This window comes from Lithobates pipiens, unplaced genomic scaffold (genome assembly GCF_037356315.1).
Source record: "Lithobates pipiens isolate NorthernLeopardFrog02 unplaced genomic scaffold, aLitPip1_a1.2 Scaffold_8, whole genome shotgun sequence".
NCBI classification, from domain to species: Eukaryota; Metazoa; Chordata; class Amphibia; order Anura; family Ranidae; genus Lithobates; species Lithobates pipiens.
Genome location: NW_027507903.1, coordinates 555,922,397 through 555,948,959, shown reverse-complemented (window position 1 = coordinate 555,948,959; position 26,563 = coordinate 555,922,397). Strand labels below are relative to the sequence as shown.

The 26,563-nt window shown below is 43.8% G+C and overlaps 1 protein-coding gene across 1 annotated transcript in view; it reads left to right on the top strand.

Moving 5' to 3' along the window:
- LOC143960930 (serine protease HTRA1-like) overlaps positions 1-5,540 on the top strand; it is a 102,393-nt gene extending 96,853 nt beyond the window's left edge. The window contains exon 9 of the mRNA XM_077469961.1: positions 174-5,540. Within this exon, the coding sequence (XP_077326087.1) occupies positions 174-339 (166 nt within the window). The 3' untranslated portion in view covers positions 340-5,540. The remainder of the gene's footprint in view (positions 1-173) is intronic.
- The last annotated feature ends 21,023 nt before the right edge of the window (positions 5,541-26,563 follow it).

Below are 26,563 nucleotides of genomic sequence, written 5' to 3'. Positions count from 1 at the left end.
AACAATTTTACAGCACTGAAAATGGAAAAATGGCACCTGGTAAGGAGGGCCTATATACAGGCTAGTACTCAAGTGGTTTCCATTCCCTACTGTGTGCATAGAACAAATTAAAAGACATCTAGAAGTGAACAGAGAGGAAGTAGACTAATGCCTTGTTGTGTTGCCCTGTACAGTGCAGGTATGAAGGACCATGACGTGATCATCAGCATTAATGGCAGAACTGTAAACACCACAGAGGAGGTGAGCGAAGCTGTGAAAATCAGTGAAACTCTGTCCATCGTGGTGCGGAGGGGAAATGAAGATATCATCCTCAATGTTGTACCCGAAGAGATGGGCTAGACCCCCTCCGTTACTTCAGATGTTCTTGTTCTTTGGGATTTCTGACCTCTACAAAGTGCGCTGTGCACAGAAGTTTTATACTTGGATTCAAACTCTGAACCAAATGGATAGGTCATGTTTCCTCCCCGGAATATTCTATTCCCACACTGGTTGTGGGGGAGGCTGACTGTACGTACTCTAATATACAGTATATGATTCTATACAAAACAGAGCTACAGTGGATATGCAACTTCTGCTTTTCTAGAGGCAGCCCTACTAATTGTATAAAACCTTATACTTACAGAAGATACAAGGAATAGGATTTCTACCAACACCGGCTCGAAATGACAGATCAAGCCATACATATGAAGTATACTACGACAAATCAAAAAAGAAAGCAAAACAGTAACCATATATAACATACAATGCGAGGAACCTTACCATAAATTGTAAATGATTTATTTTTAGCCGCATAAAGCAAAGTGCTTAATAGCAGTGTATTTTTATAGGTGTATTATATAAGTATATACTGTATAAAATTGCTATCATATATTACCTGTTAGTATTAATATATAAGCATGTGCGATTCCTGATAGTTCAGACCATATAGGGATTCTGGGAAAATACACTCAATCGCCATATGAGCCTAAAACATAAGGCCATAAACGTATATTTTACTGGAGTACCTGCAAATTGAATCCAGTATTAAAAGGTAGTTGAAACAGCACCAGCCATTAATGTGTGGTAATACGTTAACGCTATGACCTTTACTGACCTTGTTTACTGATATGGTGCAAAAGGACAAGGTTGGTGGTAACCCAAAGCAAGCCTAGTCTTCAGCAGTATCCTGAGTTTGGGCAACAAAACATGGCTTCTAATTGGGTGCTATGACTTACTGCATGTTATACCATAAGCTTACTGAATTTCATACCATAAATCATTGGTCTCCAAAGTGCAGCCAGATGCGGCCTTTTTCTTGTCTTGGTCTTGCCCTTGCGGCACTGTACCTCCTGCTAATACAAGTTGCTATTTTTACCACTGACCGCAACAATGAGGCACCATTCCTTCCAATGACACCAACAATAAGTCAAGATTCCCTCCACTGACACCAACAATAGGGCATCATTCCTCCCACTAACACCAATGATGGGGCACTATTCTACCTCTTACTGACCTCAGGCGCTATGCAATTTTTTTACTCCCACTAACCACCAAACCTGGGACATTTTCTATGTGAGGAAGTATCACAGAGAGGAGGCAATGACATTCCTCAGGCAGCATGGATGAGCGGAAAGTCGGTGGATGGGGAGAGTTCTGACTCTGAATGAGATGCACGTGTGCTTAGTTGAGGTGATGTTTTCCATTGTTTTAGCTGCTAAACTATTATTGCCCTTCTCTGCTTTCTATTAACACTATCAGCGCTGACTGTGCATACTGATTGGCAAGGGCGAGCAGACAGCTGGAATGTTCAACAACCTGAACTCTTTCACTGCATTATCCACTGTACTATCACTCCTCTCTGCTTGCTATGATCACTGGCAATACTGTTTTGAAGGTAATCCTGGTCGGCATCATTAACCCCATCTTTTCTGCCACATGTTACATTCTGCTGCAATGCAAGACAACACTTCTACTCTGGCAAGTGGACTTTTGTGTGAGTTTGTAGCATATTCGATCTAGCAACCAATTAGTTAGCAGTAATAATTTGCTGTAACCTCTAGCAACTGATCAGTTAGCAGTAATTATGTGCAGTAATCTCTAGCAACTAGTCAGCAAGCCATAATGATAGGCTGTAACCTCTAGCAACCATCAGTTAGCAGTAATGATGTGTTTCTGTAATCTCAAGCAGCCAACCAGCAAGAAGAAATGATGAGTTGTGACCTCTAGTAACCAGTCAGTGGGTGGTAATGATATGCTGTAACCTCAGGCAACTAATCAGTGAGCAGTAATTATATGCTGTAACCTCTGGCAACCAGTCAGTGAGCAATAATGATATGCTGTAACATCTGGCAACCAGTCAGTGAGCAGTAATGATGTCCTGTAACCTTTAGCAATCAATCAGCAAGTAGAAATAATGTGCTGTAACCTCTAGCAACCAGTCAGCAAACAGAAATGATATACATTAACCTCTAGCAACCATCAGTTTGCAGTAACCTATAACAACTAAACAGTGAGTGCAATGTGTGCTGTAACCTCTACAAGCCAACCGGCAAGCAGAAATTATGTGCTGTAACCTCTAGCAACCAGTTATCAGTAATTATCTGCTGTAAACTCTTGCAACCAAGCAGTGAGCAGTAATGACTTTCTGTAACCTCCAGCACCCCAATCAGTTATCAGTGACGATTTGCTGTAACCTCTAGCAACCAATCAGTTATCAGTAATGATATGCTGTAACCTTTAGAAACCAATCAGTTAGCAGTAATGATGTGCTATAACCTCTAGCAACTAATTAGTGAGCTTTAATGTGTGCTGTAACCACTAACAACCAATCAGCAAGCAGTAATGATGTGCTGTAACCTCTAGCAACAAGTCAGAAAGCGGTAATGATATGCTGTAACTTCTAGCAACCAGTCTGAGCGGAAATGATCAGCTGTAACCTCTGGCAACCAATCATAGTCACTACCTGATCTGCTGCAAAAAAAAATAAAAAAACTTATTTTGAGTATCTGCCATTTATTGTATGTCTCAGAGGTGGAGAGTGGAATTGCATGGTGGGGGGGGCTCAAGAAAATGTTTGCCCATGGTCCAATAAATATTAAAGACGGCCTTGGAAGGGAGTGGCCCTTAAAATAGCCAAAATATCAAGTTAACTTCCATCAAAACCACTGATGCACAAGATATTTTAAATATAAAGTACCCTCTGTAGGTGTTGCTAATCTCACACATATTCAGTATGACGTGTTCTGTGTCACTCTCTCCCACATACATACTGTACAGAAATCCAGCAGGCGGCAAACCATCCCAGGCACGGAAAACCTCTGCAGAGTTTGACATACACACATCAAACACTATTACGAGGGATCTTCAAAAAGAACTCTTTTTATTAAGAATTTTAAAAACAAATTACATCATTTTTCAACATAGTCATCTTCCTTTGCGAGGCATTTTCCCAGCTTCGCTCCAACTCTCAGTCACAATCAATTACTACGCCTCCCACCTTTACTGCTTGCAACGAAAATATAAACGTGCAGAAGCTTTTTGAAGACCCCTTGTGTATTTGGATATCCAGGTGCCAGCCAAGGAGCCCATCCATGCTTCTGATCCCAGAAAAAAAAAAAAAAAAGTACACCAGCTGCACTTTACCTGGGTTATCCAAAAGCAAAAAATTGGCTTAGATTCTACTTTTTCTTTTAAGTGGTGCTACACACGTGGCACTTGGAATCTGGCTGACTATGAGAAACTCAGAGGGGTGGATTTACTAAAGGCAAATAGACTGTGCACTTTGCAAGTCCAACTGCACTTATTTTCCCCAGAGCTTAGTAAATGTGGTTAAGGTTCACTTTGTAAAGAATGCCCAATCAGATGCAAGGAAAATTTTAAAAAATGCATTTTTTTCTTGCACATAATTGGCTGGTGGAAGTCACCAAAGCATTACAACATATATTAAGCTCTGAGGAAAATGAGTGCAACTGCACTTGCAAAGTGAAGTCTATTTGCCTTTAGTAAATCCACCCAGATCATTATTTACATTTTTGCTATAGTTTCCCCCCAGGATTACTAACCACAACTGATACTTAAACAGGTTGTAAAGGGAATTTTTTTTCACTGTATGACTTGGCCCTGCCCCTCTGTGTGGCGCGTCATTGGATGTGATTGACAGCAGCGTGAACCAATGGCTGTGCTGCTTTGAATCCATCCACTCTAGCCAATCAACGGCCATGCTGAGCGGCGAAGAGGATGTCAAAGGTAAGCGGGGGACTTTCGAGGGGTCAGGTAAGTAAAACGGGGGGGGGGGGGGCTGGCACTGTCAGAAATGTTTTCACCTTAATGCATAGAATGCATTAAGGTGAAAAAATGTTTACCTTTACAACCCCTTTAAAGTGGACTTCCACTGCTTCCGAGGTTTTTTTTTTGGGACATTTAAAAAGGAATTAGCGTTTAAATCGTTTACTCACTTGTTCCGGTTTTTGTTCTCTGCCCATTGCTATTTGCCAATAAAAGATTGATTTATAAAAAACGTCTACATCATTTCCATTTTGTCTGTGGGCATGTGAAGCCCACAGGCATTCTCTTCCTGGCTTCTATGACATAAATCAATGGCCGCGCTAGCTCCAATTTCGCGCATGCGCAGTAAGGGAATATCGGCGTATCGGAGCGCCGTCAACAGCTTCGGTTGCCATCACAACGGGCGGCGACGTCAGAAGTCCCGCCCCGTTGTGATGGCAACTGAGATAAAAATGGTTTTCGTAATCCCGCGATAACTCGCAGACGGCCGACGCACAGACTCCTGGGATCAATGAGAAAAGATCCCAGGAGACAGGGAGAGTTGCTGAAATGACAAGTTAGCCACAGAAGCCACGCCCATATATCCGCAAGACACACATTCCGGAAGCAGAGAGAGAAGAAAGAAAAGGTACATTTTAAACTAAAAAAATAAAAAAGGTCAGTTTTAGACACATAAAATCTATCTGATCACATACAGCTTTTATATATAAAACGGGTGGAGCTCCGCTTTACGTTTTAGGCACAAGTTGGCTAGATAAAGGACCTACTGCTTTCTTCTCTCAGAGCTTTCTGGGCTCTGTTTCTTGCCTTGGAGTCTCACTTATTTTGTCATAATATAAATGAAAATCCTATAGTGAGACATGGACAGGCCATGGTACATGGCAGGAGCTGGGAATTCAGACACAAAACTGGTGTATGTGAGAGACATGCTAATGGACAATATAATGTTTTCTCTAATATAAGCTTTCTCTCCAGAACATGTAATACTGTGTAATATGAATGCTATGTCTCATTGTTAGCCTATATGTGCTTTATCTGGACTTGTTTTGCTATTTCAAAGGACAAAATGAATTGTATGTAAAGCTGTATTATCACAATCTTTACCCGTTTAGGACAATTTCAATGTACCAACAAAATATGTGGCATTTGAGTTACAAGTTTACATTTATATATTTGAATACTTTGTATTTTCTTAGGCAAATTACATATATACATGTAACTCTCTTGTATTATGGTGTAATTACATGATACTAATCTAATACAATCATGTTTTGTTACATACTTTTTTTTGTGATTCTTGGTCCGGTTAACATAAACCTTTCCATGCCACCGACAGGTAAACACAGTGAAACATTTATGTTTACATCTCATATCTCAGGTGCCTATTCTAATAAAGAGCAGGACAGACCAGAGACCTAGAAATAACAGATGTGTGGTAGGAAGAGGACCTGTGAATTCCACTGTACATTCACCCATTTACTCACATGGACCAGATTGCATCACATTTTTGGGGATGGCTCGTAAGTGTGGGAGCATGGTTAACCAATACCTTCCACTCCTCAACTGTTGGGGGTACCCTTTGCCTATTTCTAATCATTTAAAGTAAGGGAGGGTTATAATAAAGGTCCGTTTTTTTTTGCCTTCTGTGATGACGAACCTTGGCATCCCAGATGTTTTGGAACTACATTTCCCATGACACTCAACTACACTGCAGAGTACATGAGCATCATGGGAAATGCAGTTTCAAAGTATCTGGGCCGCCAAGGTTTGCCATCACTGCACTACGGAGATTTACCTTCACTTTCTGTCCCATAGCCAAAACAGGAACAAAAAAGGAAACTTCAGAGGTAACTTCCAGTGAGGTTCTGTCGCCAAATTCAGAAGTGTTGAGAACCATATCTCTTTGGGCCAATAGGGGGCTACAAATATTAGGTTTGTGGACTCTTCCTGAAACTTTGAGGACCAGTGGTATTAACTGAAAGGGGGGAAAAGCATAACACAAAATCAAGTCCCAAGGCTGGGCCATAGCATCTAGACCCCTTGCCCCGATCCTCTCTGTTTAGGGAAAAGTAAACAGGAACTTTTGCATTTGAGCGAGTCCCAAACAGATCGATCTGCCGAATGCTCCACTTGTTCACAATCATCTGAAAAACTTCCAAATTTAAGCTCCAAATTTTATTCTTGCTAAGAAAATATGCCACCCAATTAAAACTGTTTTTCAGATGCAGGGCTGACAGGGATGTCAGATTCTCCCCCGCCCAAAACAGGATTTGCCGAGCTAAAGTCAGAAGAACCCTGGTTCTGGTAACTCCCTGCTTTGCAACATAGGTGACTGCCATAGCATTGTCACACAAGATCTGAACATGCTGGCCCCTGATCTTCTCATGGAAATACAGGAGCCCTATCAGAATTGCCCTCAGATCCCTCCAATTGGATGATCTCCTTGCTTCCAGACTTGACCAGGCCCGCTGGGCAAAATGACCTTCCAGATGTGCTCCTCACCCCCAGGAACTTGCATCAGTCATTAGCCTTCTCGAGAGAGCGAACACACAAAGTAAGCCCTTGTTCAGATTTGATTTCCTCCTCATCCGTAAAGGGATTGTGATCCGTTTCTCTAAGGGTTCTCTGTGCTTCCAATTCTGCAGAGTTATCTGCTGTAGCTCCCTTGAGTGGAGGCAAGCTCATTGAATGGCTGGGATAGAGGATGTTAGGAGACCTAACGCTGACATAGCCGACCAAATAGTAACCTGCAAGCTTGTTTGAATCTCTTTTACTGCCCCCAGAATCTTCTCCGTTCTCTTCTGGTAGAAATAAGATTGGCGAGTGTATCCTCGTTAATATAGTGCCACATCCAAAAAATAGGATTTTTGTACTCACCGTAAAATCCTTTTCTCTGTAATTCACTGACCTACACAGCTCCTCTCTGTAACAAAATGGGTTGTCAGCACTATCACTGGAGATAACTAGGCACTAGGCCCAGGGGGCGTTCCCTAGGCTACAACCCCACAGCCTGCTCTAGCAGAACTCAGTACGTGTCAGAAACCATGAAACAGACTGAGACAGAAGTACAATCAAATCACACTTGTTTATTAAAAATAAAAAGGTAAATAGAAAAGAGCGTAGTCAAGCATAGCCAGAGTCCTGTAGCCAGATCGGGTAGTCAGCCAGTCCAAAGTTCATAAACCAGATCGGGTAATCAGCCAGGCCGGTGTTCTGGCAGATAGTGTCCTGCCATCATATAGTGTCCGCCCGGAAAATCTCTGAAGATGAACGGCGCCTGCGCCGTGAGTGGAGGTGGTAGCCCCACCATCCAAGCGGACATGGGGTTGGGAAAATTAGAGGGCCCCTCACGGACGAGCTTCGCTCGCCACGCTTCGGGCTCGGCCTCGCTGCGCTCGGCTCTTTTTTATTCAGACTCTATGTCCACTTGGATGGTGGGCATAGAACCTGGACTCACGGCGCAGGCGCCATTCATCTTCGGCTATTTTCGGAATCTGTGTGTGCTGTGTACTGCGCATGCGCAGTACACAGCGGACACAATCCGATGGGGGACCATATATGATAGGACACCGGAAGTCAGGGATCCTAGGAGAGCAACCGCAAGCAGGATAAGAAGCCAGGTGGGATGTCAGCAAGTCAGTCTTGAAACAAACAGCGGGAGATGGTTCCCTGTGATGTGACCGACGCGAAGGCAAATGAAAAAGTAAGCAGGAAGGCTTTAAATAGGCAGGTCAGACGAGCATCATCGGGAACAGCTGGTAACTGTGGAAAGAGAAGAGAGCTGGCAATTAGCCGAAAGCTGAGCAGTACGTCAAAAAGCAGTATAACGTAAAGAGAAAAAGGAGGGGCGGGTGCTGTGTCACCCAGTGAATTAAAGAGAAAAGGATTTTACGGTGAGTACAAAAAATCCTATTTTCTCTTATATTCACCGACCAACACAGCTCCTCTCTGTAACTAAATGGGACGTCCCCAAGCAAAAACAGCATAAAAACCTCATCCACCATGGCAAGTGGGAACTAGTGAAACTAAACCCACAAAAAAACAGCAGTGTGTGGAAAAACACCACTATATAACCGGGTATCCTCAACAGGAGTGATCCCCAAGACCGCAACATTGCAGAAGTAAGGCCGCGTACACACGCGGGGACTGTTCGCTCAACTTTGTCCGTCAAACAGTTTCAGCGGACAGTCCGCTCAAAATTAGCATGGACGGACTTGCCCACACACGACGAACGAACAGTCTGCTGAAACCGTGCGCGATGACGTGAACGGCACGTACGACGGGACTAGAAAACGACGTCCTATACACTGCAATGCAACCTTCGGCGTGTAAATTCTTTCTGAGCATGCGCGAGACTTAGTTTGACGAACAAGCCTACACACGGGCGGACTGTCCGCTCAAACCAAGTTTCAGCGGACAGTTTTTCGGAATTTCCGAAAAACTTTGTTCGTCAGACTGTCCGCTGAAACTGTCCGCTGAAAGCCCACACACGAGCGGACTGTCCGCCGAAACACTGTTCAGCGGACAAATTTGAGCGAACAGTCCCCGCGTGTGTACGCGGCCTAATGCAACAGTGCATTAAAGTGGTTTGGTACCTAAAAATGAAAGTTCATGTTATTAAAATCAACAGATAGCATACTTACCTAAACGAACCCTGAAAAAAAAAAAATTATTTACTTACCTTTTATTTCTGATGTTTCAGCTGACTTCCGGGTTGTCCTCCCGTGGGAGTAGGCGTGGCTATCGTCCTCGCAATGGTCCCTGGGAAATTTCCCAAGAATCCATGGGGGACAATGAAAGTTTTTCCTTCCTTGTCACTGCTCTCACTGAGCATTTGCAAGATGGAGCGGAGCATGCTGGGAGCCAGACGTCATCATATACCAGGAAGTAAATGCCTGTGGGCTTCAGACGCCCACAGTTAAAATGGAAAATGCCAGAGCAGGTTTTTATAAGTCATCCTGAGGAAAAGATTCATCGCGCCGGGGGTCAAATAAACGCCGGACGTGGATGCCAATCGAAGGTAGCACTCGCCCACCAGTGAGACAGGTAAGAAAAAAATAAAAAAAGAGTGGAATCCTGCTTTAACATAACAGTACTGCATTTTTATCGAAAAACCAGGAAAAAATTCAATTGCAACTACACGGCCGCCTGAAAAACGTTGCGGCCAAAACAGGCATCAGCCGACGCACTGACGTCTACCTTGTAGAACTTGGTAAATGTATGGACAGACGACCAGGTCGCTGCCTTACACACCTGAGCGACAGATGCTTGGTGTCGGAAGGCCCAAGACGTTCAAATTGCTCTTGTAGAGTGGGGCGTGACTGGAAAGGGGGGCACCTGCCCCTTCAAGGCTTAGACTTGGACTACAATCTGTCTGATCCACCTGGAAATGGTGGCCGACGAGACCGCCATTGCCTTTCTTAGGACCAGCCATCGAAACAAACAGTGAGTCTGACTTCCGAAAGGGAGCTGTGGTAGACAAGTACACCTTCAGAGCTCTAACCGCATCGAGAGCGTGAAGGGCCACCTTCTTGGGGTGCTTCGGCTTAGGACACAACGATGGTAATATAATGTCCTCATTGATATGAAAAGCCGAAACCACTTTCGGTAGAAAGGACGGTTGCAGACGCAACACCACCTTATCCCTGTGGATGACCAGATAAGGCGACTTGCAGGACAAGGCCACAAATTCCGAAACCCTCCTGGCTGATGTAATGGCCACTAGAAAAACCACCTTCTGTGAAAGGGTCAACAGGGGAATTTCCCTGATATTTTCAAATGGTGGCTTCTGAAGCGCCGACAACACCAGACTCAAATCCAATGGGGGTAACGGAGGATGCACCGGAGGGACTACATGTCGTACCCCCTGAACAAAAGTACTCACTAATGAGTGAGACGCCAGGGGTTGCTGAAAAAAGACAGCCAAGGCTGAAATTTGCCCCTTAATGGTGCTAAGCGCCAATTTCTGGTCTATTCCTTGCTGAAGAAACAGCAATATCCTGGATATAGAAAAGGAGCGCGGATGCCACCCATTCTCCTCACACATGGAGATGTAGGCCTTCCAGGTACGATGGTATATCTTCCGTGAAGAAGATTTCCGCGCCCTCAGCATAGTTGGAATCACTGAGTCCGACAGACCCGGTTCCTCAGCACCTGGCTCTCAATAGCCATGCCGTTAAAGCCAGTGATGGTAAAGCAGGGTGAAAGATTGGGAGACCAATAGATCCACATCTGGTGTGCCCCACTTCAGACACAGAAGCCTGAATATCTCCGGATGCAATGCCCTCCTGGGTCTAGCATCTGATGGCTCAGATAGTCCGCCTGCCAATTTTCCACCCCCGGGATGTAAATGGCCGACAGGGCTGGAACATGTAGCTCTGCCCACCGAAGTATGTGAGCGACCTCCCGAGCAGCGGCTGAGCTTCTTGTTCCCCCTTGGTGATTTATGTACGCCATGTGTGGAGACACATCCTGATCGCTCTCAATTCAAGCAGATTGAGCTGCAACTTGGATTCTTCCGTCGACCAGAGGCCCTGAGTAGGCTTGTGCAATTCGTTTCGTAAAGAATCGAAATTTGGCCGAATTTTGCATCTTTCGGACATTCGGATGCATTCGAATGTCCGAATAAAAAAATAACGAATACAAAAGAAATATAACGAATGAATTCGAATGAATTTGACATGATTCGAAATTATTTCAACTGCATTCGAAATTATTTCAACTGCATTCGACAGTATTTCAACCACATTCGAAAATATTTTGTGACCCGACTTTAGGGCCATGTATCTTGGGGTCACTTGGTGCTAGGCACTTCAAATTTGGACATGTTGTAGTGCTAGTATTATTGTGTTTGCATACCAAATTTGGGGTTTCTAGCTATAAGTGACCCCGAGATATGTGGCCCCAAAATCGGGTCTCAAAATGTTATTAGTTATTAGAGCAGAGAATGACATTTTGCGACCCGAATTTGGGGCCACGTATCTCGGGGTCACTTATAGCTAGAAACCCCAAGTTCGGTATGCAAACACAATAGTACTAGCACTACAACATATCCAAATATGGAGTTTCTAGCACCAAGTGACCCCGAGATACATGGCCCTAAAGTCGCTGCCTGGGGCGACGCAGACCCTGACCCTAAAACCTAATTGATATCACCCGCTGGGTGATCAGGGGGTTAAACCTTTATTGGGTAATAAATGGTGGGTGCCCTGATGCTATAAAAAGCAAACTAACCAGAGTCACTCGTAACACTTATACGGTGATCACTGGTGAAAGGGTTAACTAGGGGCAATCAGGGGGTTAAAATCTTTATTAGGTAGTGAATGGGGGTCCCTGGCGCTATATAAAAACCTGACGGGGAACCTAAATAACTAACTGGCTAACCAGCGTCATCAGTGGCACTTATACGGTGATCGCTGGTGAAAGGGTTAACTAGGGGCAATCGGGGAGTTAAAACCATTATTGGGTAGTATATGGGGGTACCTAGCGCTATAAAAACCTGGCGGTGAACCTAAAAAATAACTAGCTACTTAGCGGCACCAGTGACACTAATGCAGCGATCAGAAAAATGATCGCTTAGTGACACTGGCAAAAGGGGGTGAAAGGGTTAATTAGGGGCAATCAGGGGGTTAAAACCGTTATTGGGTAGTATATCGGGGTACCTAGCGCTATAAAAATCTGGCGGTGAACCTAAAAAAATAACTAGCTACCTAGCAGCACTAGTGACACTAATGCAGCGATCAGAAAAATGATCGCTTAGTGACACTGGCAAAAGGGGGTGAAAGGGTTAACTAGGGGCAATCAGGGGGTTAAAACCATTATTGGGTAGTATATCGGGGTACCTAGCACTATAAAAACCTGGTGGTGAACCTAAAAAAATAACTAGCTACTTAGCGGCACCAGTGACACTAATGCAGCGATCAGAAAAATTATCGCTTAGTGACACTGGCAAAAGGGGGTGAAAGGGTTAACTAGGGGCAATCAGGGGGTTAAAACCGTTATTGGGTAGTATATCGGGGTACCTAGCGCTATAAAAACCTGGCGGTGAACCTAAAAAAATAACTAGCTACTGTCATGGTTATGCAGTGATCTTCCTGTGTTTGCTTATCCCCCATGTCTTCAGACTAAGAGGTCAGCCACTTCCACCTGGGGGTTTTTATTAGCTCTCCTCTAAGCATGGCTCCACCCCAGGCCCTATCAGGGAGCCCTATATTAACCTGTGCAATGTAGGCCATCAGTGCTGATCAACCATTGTGTATAGGCTTGTGCAAACGAATCGAAATTCGGCCGAATTTTGCATCTTTCAGACATTCGGATGCATCCGAATGTCCGAATAAAAAACATAACAAATTACAACGAATACGAAAGAAATATAACGAATGAATTCGAATGAATTCGACATGATTCGAAATTATTTCAACTGCATTCGAAATTATTTCAACTGCATTCGAAATTATTTCAACTGCATTCGACATTATTTCAACCACATTCGAAAATATTTTGTGACCCGAATTTAGGGCCATGTATCTCGGGGTCACTTGGTGCTAGACACTTCAAAAAATGTAGTGCTAGTATTATTGTGTTTGCATACCAAATTTGGGGTTTCTAGCTATAAGTGACCCCGAGATATGTGGCTCCAAAATCGGGTCGCAAAATGTTATCAGTTATTAGAGCAGAGAATAACATTTTGCAACCCGATTTTGGGGCCACATATCTCGGGGTCACTTATAGCTAGAAACCCCAAATTTGGTATGCAAACACAATAATAGCACTACAACATATCCAAATTTGAAGTGTCTAGCACCAAGTGACCCCGAGATACATGGCCCTAAAGTCGGGTAACTATTTTCAAATGTGGTTGAAATAATGTCGAATGCAGTTGAAATAATTTCGAATGCAGTTGAAATAATTTCGAATCATGTCGAATTCATTTGAATTCATTCGTTATATTTCTTTCGTATTCGTTGTAATTTGTTATTTTTTTATTCGGACATTCGGATGCATCCGAATGTCCGAAAGATGCAAAATTCGGCCAAATTTCTCTGGTCGATGGAAGAATCCAAGTTGCAGCTCAATCTGCTCGAATTGAGAGCGATCAGGCTGTGTCTCCACACATGGCGTACATAAATCACCAAGGGGGAACAAGAAGCTCAGCCGCTGCTCGGGAGGTCGCTCACATACTTCCCCCGAGATACATGGCCCTAAAGTCGGGTCACAAAATATTTTCGAATATGGTTGAAATAATGTCGAATCATGTTGAAATCATTTCGAATTTGGTAGAAATATTTTCGAATTTGGTTGAAATATTTTCGAATGTGGCCGATTTTTCGAATTCGGTAGAAAACTAAATCCGAAAACGAATTTAAGGAAGTTAACGAATATAACTAAACGAAATTAATGAATTAACGAATTAAAACGAAACGAAACTAAACAAATTTTTTCCTTTTGCACATGTCTAGCCCTGAGCCGACTGAATCCCCATCACTCCACCCCAGCCGGATAGACTGGCGTCCGTAGTGATCACCGTCCATTTCAGAGGAAGGAACGATTTTCCAGACTGAATCACTGGGGGCCTCAACCATCAGATCAGGGAGTCCCTGACTGGCTGGCTCACCTGGATCTGCCAATCCAGGGACAATGGGCAATGGAGATTTGTCCCATTTTGTCAAGATCTCCTTCTGCAGGACTCTGGTGTGGAACTGGGCATATGGTACTGCCTCGAAGGAGGCTACCACCTCTCCCCGTACCCAAGAAACCATGGAACATGATTAGAGGTCGACTGATATGGGTTTTTCTCTGGCCGATGCCGATATTTAGACATAACGGTGACCGATGGCCGATATATGATGCCGATTTTTTATTTTTTTTTCCCCTTCATCTCTTAAAATCTAACAGACACCTTTCCCACTGGGGCGTTTTTCAGGCGCTTTTGGGCTAAAAATAGCGCCTGTAAAGTGCCTGCAAAACGGCTCCCCTGCAGTCTGTGTGAAAGCCCGAGTGCTTTCACACTGAGGCGATGCGCTGGCAGGATGTTTAAAAAAGTCCTGCAAGCAGCACGTTTGGAGTGGTGTATACCGCTCCTCCACCACTCCTGCCCATTGATATGAATGGGCGCCACTGCCGAAGCGCATGCAATGCGCTTCACGGGCGCATTTAACCTCTTCCTCGGCCGCTAGCTGGGTTATATGCGCCCCCACTAGCAGCTGAACTACATGGTATTCCTGATAGCATTATCTCCGACCGAGGGGTACAATTCACCTCTAGATTTTGGAGAGCCTTATGTGAAGCACTGAAGATTGAACTACGCCTCTCCTCAGCTTACAACCCACAAACAAATGGACAGACTGAAAGAACCAACCAAACCCTCGAACAGTACTTATGGTGTTTTCCTCCTTTGCTCAGGATGATTGTCTCTCTCTCCTCCCACTTGCAGAATTCTCATACAATTCCATCCACTCAGCAACCAAGCAATCCCCTTTTTTTGGTAATTACGGGTATCACCACTCTTTTTTTGCTGGAATTATCTGTTGAATCTCCCGTACCTGCTGTACAAGAACAATTAAACTTCCTCAGTACTAATAATCAATTATTACAGGATACAACCTCTAAGACCCAGGCAAGTGATAAAAAGTGATTTGACAGAAAGAAAAGAGACAACCTGAAACTGGACCCGGGGGACAAGGTCTGGTTGTCTACAGCAAATTTTTGAGCCCCTTTCCTGTCAAAAGGAAGATTATTGCGGTAGCATTTGAACTTGTGTTACCCAAGAGTCTGAAGACAAATCCAGTATTCCATGTTTCTTTATTGAAACCAACGGTGCCAAATCCCTTTCCAGACAGTGTTTCTGAAATTCCTCCTCCAATTCTCGTCAAAGGTAATGAAGAAAAGTGTTGGACTGTAGACTTAGGAACAACCACACAGTTCCTTGTCAAATGGAAAGGCTACGGCCCGGAGGAAAATTCTTGGCTCTATTTCTGGGGGTGTTTTAACCCCCCCTTCTGACCTTAGCCTGATGCACAAAGCAGAGGTACCATCAGAAGACATCTCATGCACTGCTTGAGCAATAGTTCAACTTCAACACCACTATTAAGGCTCAGCCTGATGCAGCAGTAAATGTGTCAGAGGGAGAAAAAACCTGCGTCACCAAATCTTAAATGCCACTTTTGCTCATGTCCCTCCATAGTTACACAAAATACAGATGGAGGTATTTTTGGAAACAAACCCTCCCGCGCTGGACATCAGAGGATTCCAATGTCACGTTAAACCCTGCCCCCCCCCCCCCCCCCGCATCACCTACGGCCCTCCCTTTCAAAAAGAGCCGCTTTCCCGTGTGAACAGTGGGGGCTCTCGATCCTGTGGGATCCCTGGGAGGAAGGAGAAATGGGGGGGGTCCTTAAGCCGCGAGAGGTGTGCCGTTTGCGGCGTTTTTCTTTTTTTTTTTTTACAAAAATACAGTGCTTCCTTCCCCAAAGAAGAGGGGGAAGAAATTTCGGCATAGGGGGGCGTCTGTGGGGAGAGAGAACCCCCCAGACTTACCGGAGGTCTGTCGTTCGGCCAGAGAAGCACCTGCTTCAAAATACAACGTGGTTCTGAGAAGCACGAGATGCAAGTACTCAATACAGCCCCCAGTGGTGACACATAGGCATGACAGCATTTACTAAATTTAAAAGGAGACATTTCATCAGAACATTCTTTTAAATTTCTTAGAAAACTCCACTTAACTTTTCTCGCCGCAGGGTTTTCTGTGGTAAACCAACAGAACCAATCTTCACCCTTCACGGTGGGCTCCATTAAACCTTCAGGAGTTGGGGATCCAAAAAGGAAAACCCACAATCCTGGGCCTGCACCAGCACCCTGGCAGTAAAAACTTTATGGCCTTAATACCAAAAAGTACTGCATCCCAGGGTCCGGCTTCCCAAAGGAGAGCATTCACAGGCAAAAACCTAGTTTCTTCGGATACGAGGCCCGGATACCATTCAATACGGCCAAGATTAGACACTCTGAATGGATCCGTCTGCATAGCCAGCCCCAGCAAGGATTTCTCCAGTGGAGCTCTGCACAGCACATCTTTACTCGTGACCAACAGCTTAGACACTAGCGAAAAAACTGAGGTGCTCCCACCAGTGGAAGGGGTTATATAGGGAGTGCACTTTTTAATTTAGAGCATGCCAGTGTCCATCACCTGAAGGTGGCCTATAAACCATATAGTAACTACTATGGCTCTATGTCCCCTGATGTATGAAAAGAAAGAAGGATTTTCTTTGTTTTGACAAGCTGAATCAGTTCCCTTATGGAACTGATCCTTTCCTGGGGTAAGAATACCCTCTTATGAACTGTATCTATGATCAGCCCAAAGTACTGCAATCTCCTTGATGATTTTAAGGAGGATATCTCTAGGTTGAGAATCCAGCCTAGGAATTCCAGGAAATTCAGGGCTGACACTAAACTTTGGTTTAGGCAGGTAATTGACTGATCTACTAAGAGCAGCACGTCTAAGTAGGCTAGAATTGTTATACCCTGAGCCCTTAACCTGGCTAAAGGAGGGGCCAGGATCTTTGTGAATATTCAAGGTACAGTAGCTAGACCAAAAGGCAGAGCTACAAACTGACGATTTTCTACCTCGAAGTGCAGAAATTTATGATAAGCGGGGAAAGCTGGCACATGGAGGTAGGAATCCTTGATGTTGATGGATGCCAAAAATTCTCCTCCTTGTAGGGTTGAGAAAACCAATCGGATTGATTCCACGTGAAAAGAGCCGATATTCAAGTGCCGGTTTAGATCCTTGAGCTCTAAAATGGGTCTGACCTCCCCGTTTGGTTTTGGCACCGTGAAGAGGTTTGAATAAAACCCTGATCCCTGCTCTTCTGTGGGCCTCTGATATCACTTTTTGAGACAAGACATGATCCAGAGCCAGAGAGAGAGACTTCCTTTTCCCTGGGTCTCTGGGAACATTTGATCTTAGAAAACGAGGGGACAGGAATTCTCGGAATTCTAGCTTGTAACCTAGAGAAATTGAGGAAGCCATCCATCTGTCCTGACATTGTTCCTGCCAGATCTTTGAAAAGTGTAGAAGCCTTCCCCCCACTCGAGCGAGCAGGGGAGTCCCTTCATAAGGAGGCTTTAGTATTCTGCTTTGTAGGTTTCCTGCCTCAGGTCCTCTTTTGGCCCTGGGACTGCCCCTGAGGTTTTACTCTTGAACCTGACGGTGGAGGCCATCGAGACTGCCTGGGGGCAGATGCCCCTAGCACTGGAGAAGATGCACGTTTAAAGGAAAAACGCTTAAACTTCTTCACTGGTAAAAGAGAACTTTTCCCATTAGAAATTATTTGCATATACTTATTCAGATCATCTCCAAATAACAGTTCACCATGAAATGGGAAACTGGCCAAGAGCTTTTTACATGGCGCTTCGGCTGACCAATTTTTCAACCACGGGATTCAACGCACATGCACCAGCCCTAGCATAAGTCGTGAGGCTTGGAGAATAGAATCTTTCATAGCATCTACTGTGAAACACAATGCTTCTGATATACCGACCAACTGTTGGGCCTGCTGATCAGGAATTATTTTGAGTACCTCTACAACCCAGTTCTTTACGGGCTGAGAAACTCCAATCACCGCTGATGTCGGCTGAACTACTGAACCTGAAAGAGAAATGTGGTTCTTAAAGAGAAATTCCAACTTCTTATCTGTTGGATTCTTCAACATTTTTGCACTGTCTACAGGACAACTCAGGTTCTTGTTCACAGAGGATATAGCAGCGTCAATTGCTGGATTCCCCCATTTCTTATAGAATTCTTCCTCCATAGGATAAAGTATAGAAAACTTTTTAGGAGGCAAAAACTGTTTATCTGGGTGCTCCCACTCAGAATACATAAGCGTCTTTAGCCATGAATGGATAGGAAAGGTATCAACAGATTGGGGAAGCTTTAGTGATCCCAAACCAGAGGTGGGCTCATTGACTGACTACGTTACAGGCAGCAAAAAAGTCAAGCGGACCAATTTAGTGAGGCAGTGTACCAACAGTCTCTCCTGTGAGGCCAATCCTTCCATATTAGGATCTTTGGAAGAGGAGTCATCATCCTCTTCCTGATCTTTTGAGAGAATTTCATGATCTCTCGCACCTTGTTCCTCAGCATGAGGGTCCTGAGCAATGGATGGGGATCTGCTACGCTTAGTCCCACTCTGGAAAGTGACTAAAGCATCAATCTTTTGTTCCAAACTTGCAATGATAGAAGAAAAAACCTCGTCAGTGATATATATATATATATATATATATATATATGGGCTGTAGTGTCCAGAGCTGCTGCAACACCAGTCCCCCCTGATGGCTCACTCTGACCGGCCACATCAGGCTTAGAGGAGGATGCCATCTTTTTAGATATTGATCTAGGTTGTTGTGAAACAACAGAACCTCTAGAACACTTTGAGGTGTTCCGTTCCTTGTCCCCCTTCCGCTCATAGCCTGATGCACAAAGCAGAGGCACTACCAGCTACTACTCCAGCACAGTTGCTGCTATTAATGCCCAGCCTGACGCAGTAGTAAAAATGTGTCAAAGGAAATGCTCTTTTTGCTCTTTTGTCCCTCCACAGCCTAAAGTAACACAAATGGTGTTTTTAAAACCTTGCCACCTCATGTTTGGCATTGGATAATGACGACGCCGCTAAAGCCCCATACACACTATCAGATTTTCTGCTGAGTTTTCCCTTCAGATTTACCAAAACCATATAATATGAGGTGAAATCTTAGGAGTTTCAATGTGTGTGCAATCAGGCAGGCCCTTGCATTATATGGTTTTGGTAAATCTGAAGGAAAAAGTCAACAGAAAATCAGATAGTGTGTATGGGACTAAAGGGACCTACAGGAAGAAGCAGCATGGTGCTCGGGGGGGGGGGGGGGGGGGGGGGTTGGGGGTCTGCAAGCCACCAAGTGGCGCGCTATTCGCGCCCATTTTCTCCTGTCTTTGTTTTTTTATTCAAAGAAAGCTTAGAGCGCTTCTTCCCAATGAAGAGGGGGTAAACTGTCAGCACAGAGGGGTGATATGTGGGGAGAAGATCCCCAACCTGCTGTCTGGCTTTAGGAAGAAGCATCTCAGCATCCTGACACAGCGTGTTCTCTCAGGATGAGGCGGTGAGTGCTCAATACAGCCTCCAGTGGTGACACATAGGCATTACAACATTTACTGATCTTAAAGTAGACATTCATAAGGAAATGCCTCTTTATCAAGTCCTCTTTTTGGGCTGTTCTTTACAAACCCCCATCCCCCTTCCCAGTCTTGGCTGGACACACCACCGGCAAAGTATTACTCGCACATCCTCCCTCAATTTGGTCTGTTCTGTTCATTTACACCCGTCTTGACTAGCCACAAGCATTGGGGAACGCAGTGTCATAGCTGAACATTTCATCACAGTACTGCTGGGCAGCTATGGGGGAGAGTCTCCCTGTCAAGTGTGTACCATGATTATTGAATGCATGTTATTTATCTAGTACAGCGTGTGAATATACTCATAGCGAGCCTCCGGAACAGAGATTGCCTCTTCCTCCCCCTTTATTTATTTTTTTCTCCCCCCCCCCCCGTTCCCTTTTTCGCTATTCTCCCACTTTATCTCTCTTTTTCAACGCTCTCCCATTGGACTTGTCTTTGTCTACACATAAGAGCAGTATCCATTTTTTGGTCCTGCATTGCTTTTTCTTGCTCCATGGTCCCCAGTTGAGTGGCCTTTTTGGAAAATAAATACATATCAGTTTTAGGCATTGCTCTGCTAATTGATCACCTGACATTCCAACATCGCTTGAAGTGGTCATTCCTCATTTCTGCACAACTGCTTAATGATTAATATTTGTGGAGAGAAGCTCTTTGTTGTTCCTGTTATTGCATAGTATCTTGCGATATGTAAATATCCATTTTTTTTTGTTATTCTCAAGAAAAAAAAATAAAAAAAATCTCTCCCCATGGATGAACATTTGACTGTCATATAGGAGTTAGACTATAGTCCAGATTCAGGACTTTTCCTGAGCCATCCTGTTTAGTGTGTCACAATTACCAACTGGATACAGCTATATATCACTGTGTGCTGCTTGTGCTTGGCTTTTAATTTTTTTTTTTTCTGTAAAGGTGAATGTAGCCTTTAAACAATTCCCTTGTAATTTCTTTCGAGGAGGAATTACCTCCGGATACCTGATGACATAATTGAGTACCACAAGGATGTACTGGTAACCCCGAGCTTCTTCATAGCAGTGGTTGGCTTACGCAAAGGCTGCCTACTGCGCCTGTGTGCTCTGCCCCAGAGTTTTTATAGGTTCCTCCATACCGCTTTGACCAGTTTGTAGCGCCTGTGGAAACAAAAAGAGGCACAGCCCTTTAAAAATGTCAAATCTTCACCTCAAGCAGCTTTTATGGCTGGATTGCGACTGCATCCAAGTACCACTTATCGTATGGCAGTCCAGAATCACCGCCAACCACTTGTAAAAAGTGAGTCTTTATTGGCATATGAAAAACGGTCCAAAACAAAAAGGTGTGCTTCAGCAAAAAACACAAAACAGTTTATTATTCAATGGCACAAAACAAGATAATGGTACGATGCCACCATATCGGTCCCACACAGGGTTTTTATGGGTTTCCCATCTGCTCCAGGGATCCCAAACAGGAGGATTTCAGTGTTAGCAACCATGGCTCCAGCCCAAGCTCTGTTCACCCTGCTCATTCAGGTGTGTCCAACTAACTCTCTCACTGCTGGGTGCAGATGGTTTGCTCTTCCTTTTCTGGATGCTGAGACATCTGGGTTAACCCATTTAGCACCAAAGTCCCTAATAAAGATAGCAATCCAGTGAGTACTGAAAAATCGGTCCTCGCCTCTCTAGCCGGACTACCCAGAAACCCCTCACCCTGCATTAGTGAGAACCCCTGAGTACTCAACATACCTTCAAATCATTCCACTTAACCACTTGCTTACTGGGCACTTAAACCCCCCTCATGCCCAGACCAATTTTCAGCTTTCAGTGCTCTCACACTTTGAATGACAATTACTCAGTCATGCAACACTGTAACCAAATGATTTTTTTGTCCTTTTCTTCATACCAATAGAGCAGGCATGTCCAAAGTCCGGCCCGCGGGCCAATCGCGGCCCGCAGTCCGGTTTTGAACGGCCCGCCTGGTGTGCTGCGGGATCAGGGCTGTCAAATGAGCCGATCCCCGGCACTGTGTGAAGCTCCGTCGGCTTCAAAAGTGAAAGTAAAGTGCAGAGGAGTGTGCTGTGCTCTCTGCTTCCCCCTACAGTGCAGTACCCGGCTGAATGAGGAAATGGAATGGAAAGGTACTGTACTACAAGCTAGATTCGTTTTAAAAAGGCTTTATTTATGTGTATGTGTGTGTGTGTGTGTGCATGTGTGTCTGTATGTATGTATGTGTGTACATGTGTGTCTGTATGTGTGCATGTGTGTCTGTATGTATATGTGTGCATGTCTGTCTGTATGTGTGTGCATGTCTGTATGTATGTATGTGTGTGCATGTCTGTATGTATGTATGTGTGTGCATGTCTGTCTGTATGCATGTGTGTGCATGTGTGTCTGTATGTATGTATGTATGTATGTATGTGTGTGTGTGCATGTGTGTCTGTATGTATGTGTGTCTGTATGTATGTGTGTCTGTATGTATGTGTGTCTGTGCATGTGTGTGCATGTCTGTATGTATGTGTGTGCATGTGTGTCTATATGTGTGTGTGTGTGCATGTCTGTCTGTATGTATGTATGTATGTGTGTGTGTGTGTGTATGTGTGTCTGTATGTGCATGTGTGTGTGTGTCTGTGCATGTATGATTGCATGTGTGTGTGTGTCCATGTATGTCTGTATGTATGCGTATGTGCATGTGTGTCTATTTGTATGTGCGTGTATGTCTGTCTGTATGTGTGTGCATGTATGTGTGTTTGTATGTGTGTGCAGCATGTGTGTCTGTATGTATCTGTGTGCATGTATGTGTGTGTGTGTGTGTATGTATGTCTGTATGTGCGTGTATGTCTGTATGTGTGTGCATGTGTCTGTATGTGTGTGTGTGCATGTGTCTGTATGTATGTAAGTATATGCATGTGTCTGTATGTGTATGCATGTGTCTGTATGTGTGTATGTCTGTGTGTATGTGTATGCATGTGTGTTACTTTTAATCCAGACCCCCCCCCCCCCATTCTTGTACCATCAGAACTGCTTTTGTGGTGCTTGTGTGTGTGATAGCAGCCAGGATTGCTGCTCCTCTGAAAAGCAATCCATATACAGATCGCTTTTCAGAGGCATTTGAAAGGTGGTAAAGAGGCATTATGTTGCCTCCTCACCACCTGTTTTAAGCCCGTAAATGTAGCATCACTATACCGCAACTGTGCAGTCTACACAGTTGCGGGGTAGTTGCAGTGCAGGCCCATTCACCCTGAGCATACCTCCAGCTGCAGCCACAGCATGTGTACACCCCCAGCTGCTCCCTCTGCAGCTAAAGGGGGAGAAGTTGGGGGTGGTAAAAACAGCTTAACCATGTAGTTTTACTGCCCCTCCAATAAGCCCTTGGTTCACATCTGCATGGCTGCATGCTGTGTGTAGGGCAGCCCATGCATTTCAATGGGCTTCCATACCCACAAAAATGCAGGGAAAGAAGTCCCAGAGCTTTTTTTTTTTTTTTAATTGCGCTGCACCAAAAGCACCCCATGTTTCCAATGTGTGGGGTACCATTAAGACTTAACGGTACCCCCAAAGAACAGAGCATTCGTCTGTGTGTCAGGCAAACGAGCGCGACAAAGGCACGAGAATTTTTGTTGGGCCAGGTATGAGTGCTCGAATGACCGAATTTTAATGGTTCAAAGAATGTCAGGCAAAATGGTCGGCCCTCACACATGTTCACTTCATCGAATCTGGCCCTCTTTGAAAAAAGTTTGGACACCCCTGCAATAGAGCTTTCTTTTGGTGGTATTTGATCACCTCTCGGTTTTTTATTTTCTGTGCTATAAATGAAAAAAGAAATTTTTGAAAAAAAAAGAATTTTTCTTCGTTTCTGTGATAAAATTTAGCAAATTAGCAATTTTTCTTCATAAATTTTGGCCCCAATTTATACTACTACACCAGGGGTTGACAAATTTGCTTGGAATCTAGGAGCCAGCTAAAAAAGTTAGGAGCCAGGTCTGTGACGGCGATCTGGACCTGTCCCTGGCCTGACATGGAGACGAGTGAGAGGAAAATAGCCGCCCCACCTGTCTCCAAGTCATTGCCCATAGCTCTTAGAGAGGGACATTTTATTTGTTTTATTTTTTTCAAATGACGATTTTTTTTTAAATTGCATTTTAGTGTAAATATGAGATGTTAGGTCTCTCTGACCCCAGATCTTATATATAAGAGGACCTGTCATGCTTTTTTCTATTACAAGGGATTTTTACATTCCTTGTAATAGGAATAAAAGTGACACACATTTTTTTTTTTTTTTTTAAAAGAACAGTGAAAAAAGTAAAAATAAAAGTTAAAATAAAGAAAAAATAATTTTTTTTTTTAAATGCGCCCTGTCCCGCCAAGCTTGCGTGCAGAAGCGAACACATATATGAAAGCAATGTTCAAACCACACATGTGAGGTATCGCTGCGATCGGTAGAGTAAGAGCAATAATTCTAGCCCCAGACCTTCTCTGTAACTCAAAACGTGCAACCTGTAGAATTTTTTTAAACGTCGCCTATGGAGATTTTAAAGGGTAAAAGTTTGTCGCCATTCCATGAGCGGGCGCAATTTTGAAGCATGACATGTTGGGTATCAATTTACTCGGCGTAACATTATCTTTCACAGTATAAAAAAAAATTGGGCTGACTTTACTGTTGTCTTATTTTTTTTTATTAAATAAATAGTGCGCTTGTAAGTCCGCTGTGCAAATATGGTGTGACAGACATTATTGCAACGACCACCATTTTACTCTCTAGGGTGTTAGAATAATAAAAAAAAAAGTGTGTGTGTGTATATACATATATATATATGTATATATATATGTATATATATATATATATATATATATATTGTGTATATGTGTGTGTGTGTATATATCTATATATATATATATATATATATATATATATATATATAATGTGTTTAGGTGTTCTAAGTAAATGGAAGGAGATATCTCCATTAGCATTGCTGGTTGTAATTCCAACGGCCACCACAAGAGGGCGCCAGATTCCAGAAGGAATAGGATCACAGAAGGGAATAGGATCACAGAAGGCCTCAAAGCCGGGGGCTCAATTACCGGCCGCCGGCGGCGCGGCCCGATGCAATCACGCTGGGGGGGTCCACGGAGACAGGATACCCCCAGCTGTGCTGCCCCAGGCGCCAGGTCGCTAATTCTAGTCGCCAATGCGACCTGGCGCCCGGGTTTTGTCGAGCCCTGTACTACACATCTTTGGTAAAAATAACCCAAATTATTGCATATTATATGATCTGTGTGAAATTTATAGAGTCTACAAGCTATGGTGCAAATCATAAAGATTTGCAAAAAAAGATCACATCTGATGTACTAAGGCCTATCTCCATTCTTGAGACCCTAACAAGCCAGGAAAGTACAAATGCCCCCCAAATGACCCCTTTTTGGAAAGTAGACATTCCAATGTATTTAGTAAGAGGCATGGTGAGTTATTTTAAGTTGTCATTTTTTTCCCACAATTCTTTGCAAAATTAAGATTTTTTTTTTTCACAAAATTTTCATTGTAATAGCTTATTTCTCCCACACGGAATGTGCATACCACAAATAACACCCCAAAATACATACTCCTACTCCTCCTGAGTATAACGATACCACATGTGTGAGACTTTTACACAGCCTGACCACATACAGAGGCCTAATTTTGAAGTAGCACCTTCAGGCATTCTAGGAGCATAAATAACACATTTAATTTCTCAACCACCTATTACAGTTTTAAAGGCCCTGGAACACCAGGGCAATGGAAACGTCCAGAAAATGACCCCATTTTGGAAAGCTAACACCCCAACGTATAATCTATGAGGCATAATGAGTCTTTTCAATGGTTCATTTTTTTCCAGAAGTTTTTGGAAAATGTGGGAAAAAATGAAAACGCATTTTTTTTTTACACAAAGTTGTCCGTTTATAAGATATTTCCAACACATAGCATTTAAATAGCAAAAATGGCACCCCAAAATACATTCTTCTACTCCTCCTGAGTATAACGATGCCACATGTGTGAGACTTTTACACAGCCTGACCACATACAGAGGCCTAATTTTGAAGTAGCACCTTCAGGCATTCTAGGAGCATAAATTACACATTTCATTTCTCAACCACCTATTACAGTTTTGAAGGCCCTGGAACACCAGGGCAATGGAAACGTCCAGAAAATGATCCCATTTTGGAAAGCTAACACCCCAACGTATAATCTATGAGGCATAATGAGTCTTCTCAATGGTTCATTTTTTTCCAGAAGTTTTTGGAAAATGTGGAAAAAAATTAAAAAGCATTTTCTTTTTACACAAAGTTGTCCGTTTATAAGATATTTCCAACGCATAGCATTTACATAGCAAAAATAACACCCCAAAATACATTCTACTACTCCTCCTGAGTATGGCAATACCACATGTGTGAGACGTTTACACAGCCTGGCCACATACAGAGGCGCAACATGCAAGTAACACCGTCCGCGTTCCAGGGACACATAGCCTGGACATACCAAGAATTACACCCCCAAATACATTATGCTAGGCAAAGGGTAAAGAAAAGATTACCTGTGGTTTTAGAAGTGCAGTTGTCCACAGGATATCACTGGTCCATGCAGCAGGTAGGGACTTGGTCAGCAACAGCGAACACAATTTTTCAGGCAGCAGGCAGGGATACTGCCCATATACAGTCCAGGGTCAGTGCAGAGATATTGTCAGCAGTGCCAAAAATATTGGTCCTGGTAGTAGGCAGGTCCATGTGGTGTGGTCAGTGCGGCATGACGGCAGTAAGTCCTACAGGCAGCAGACAGAAGTAGAGCCTCGTTCAGGACAGAATGGGGATAGGGGTAGAGGCTTCTCCCTCCCAAATCTCTTTGAAGCCTCCGAGTCTCCAGACCCTAACCTAGGAATAAGAAAACAAAGAAAATTGTTTTCTTCATCCAGAAAAACTATACTGGAGCCCCTCACATATGTGAGACCCCGTGTTGAATCCCACTAGTCCAGTTGCAGAATACAAGATCAGTCCAAGAGGCAGGCAAATATCGTGGTCAAACAGTCCAAGGGCAGTTCCAGATCAGGCAGAGGTATGTACAGAATCGTTAGGCAGAAGCATGGTCGAATAACAGTCC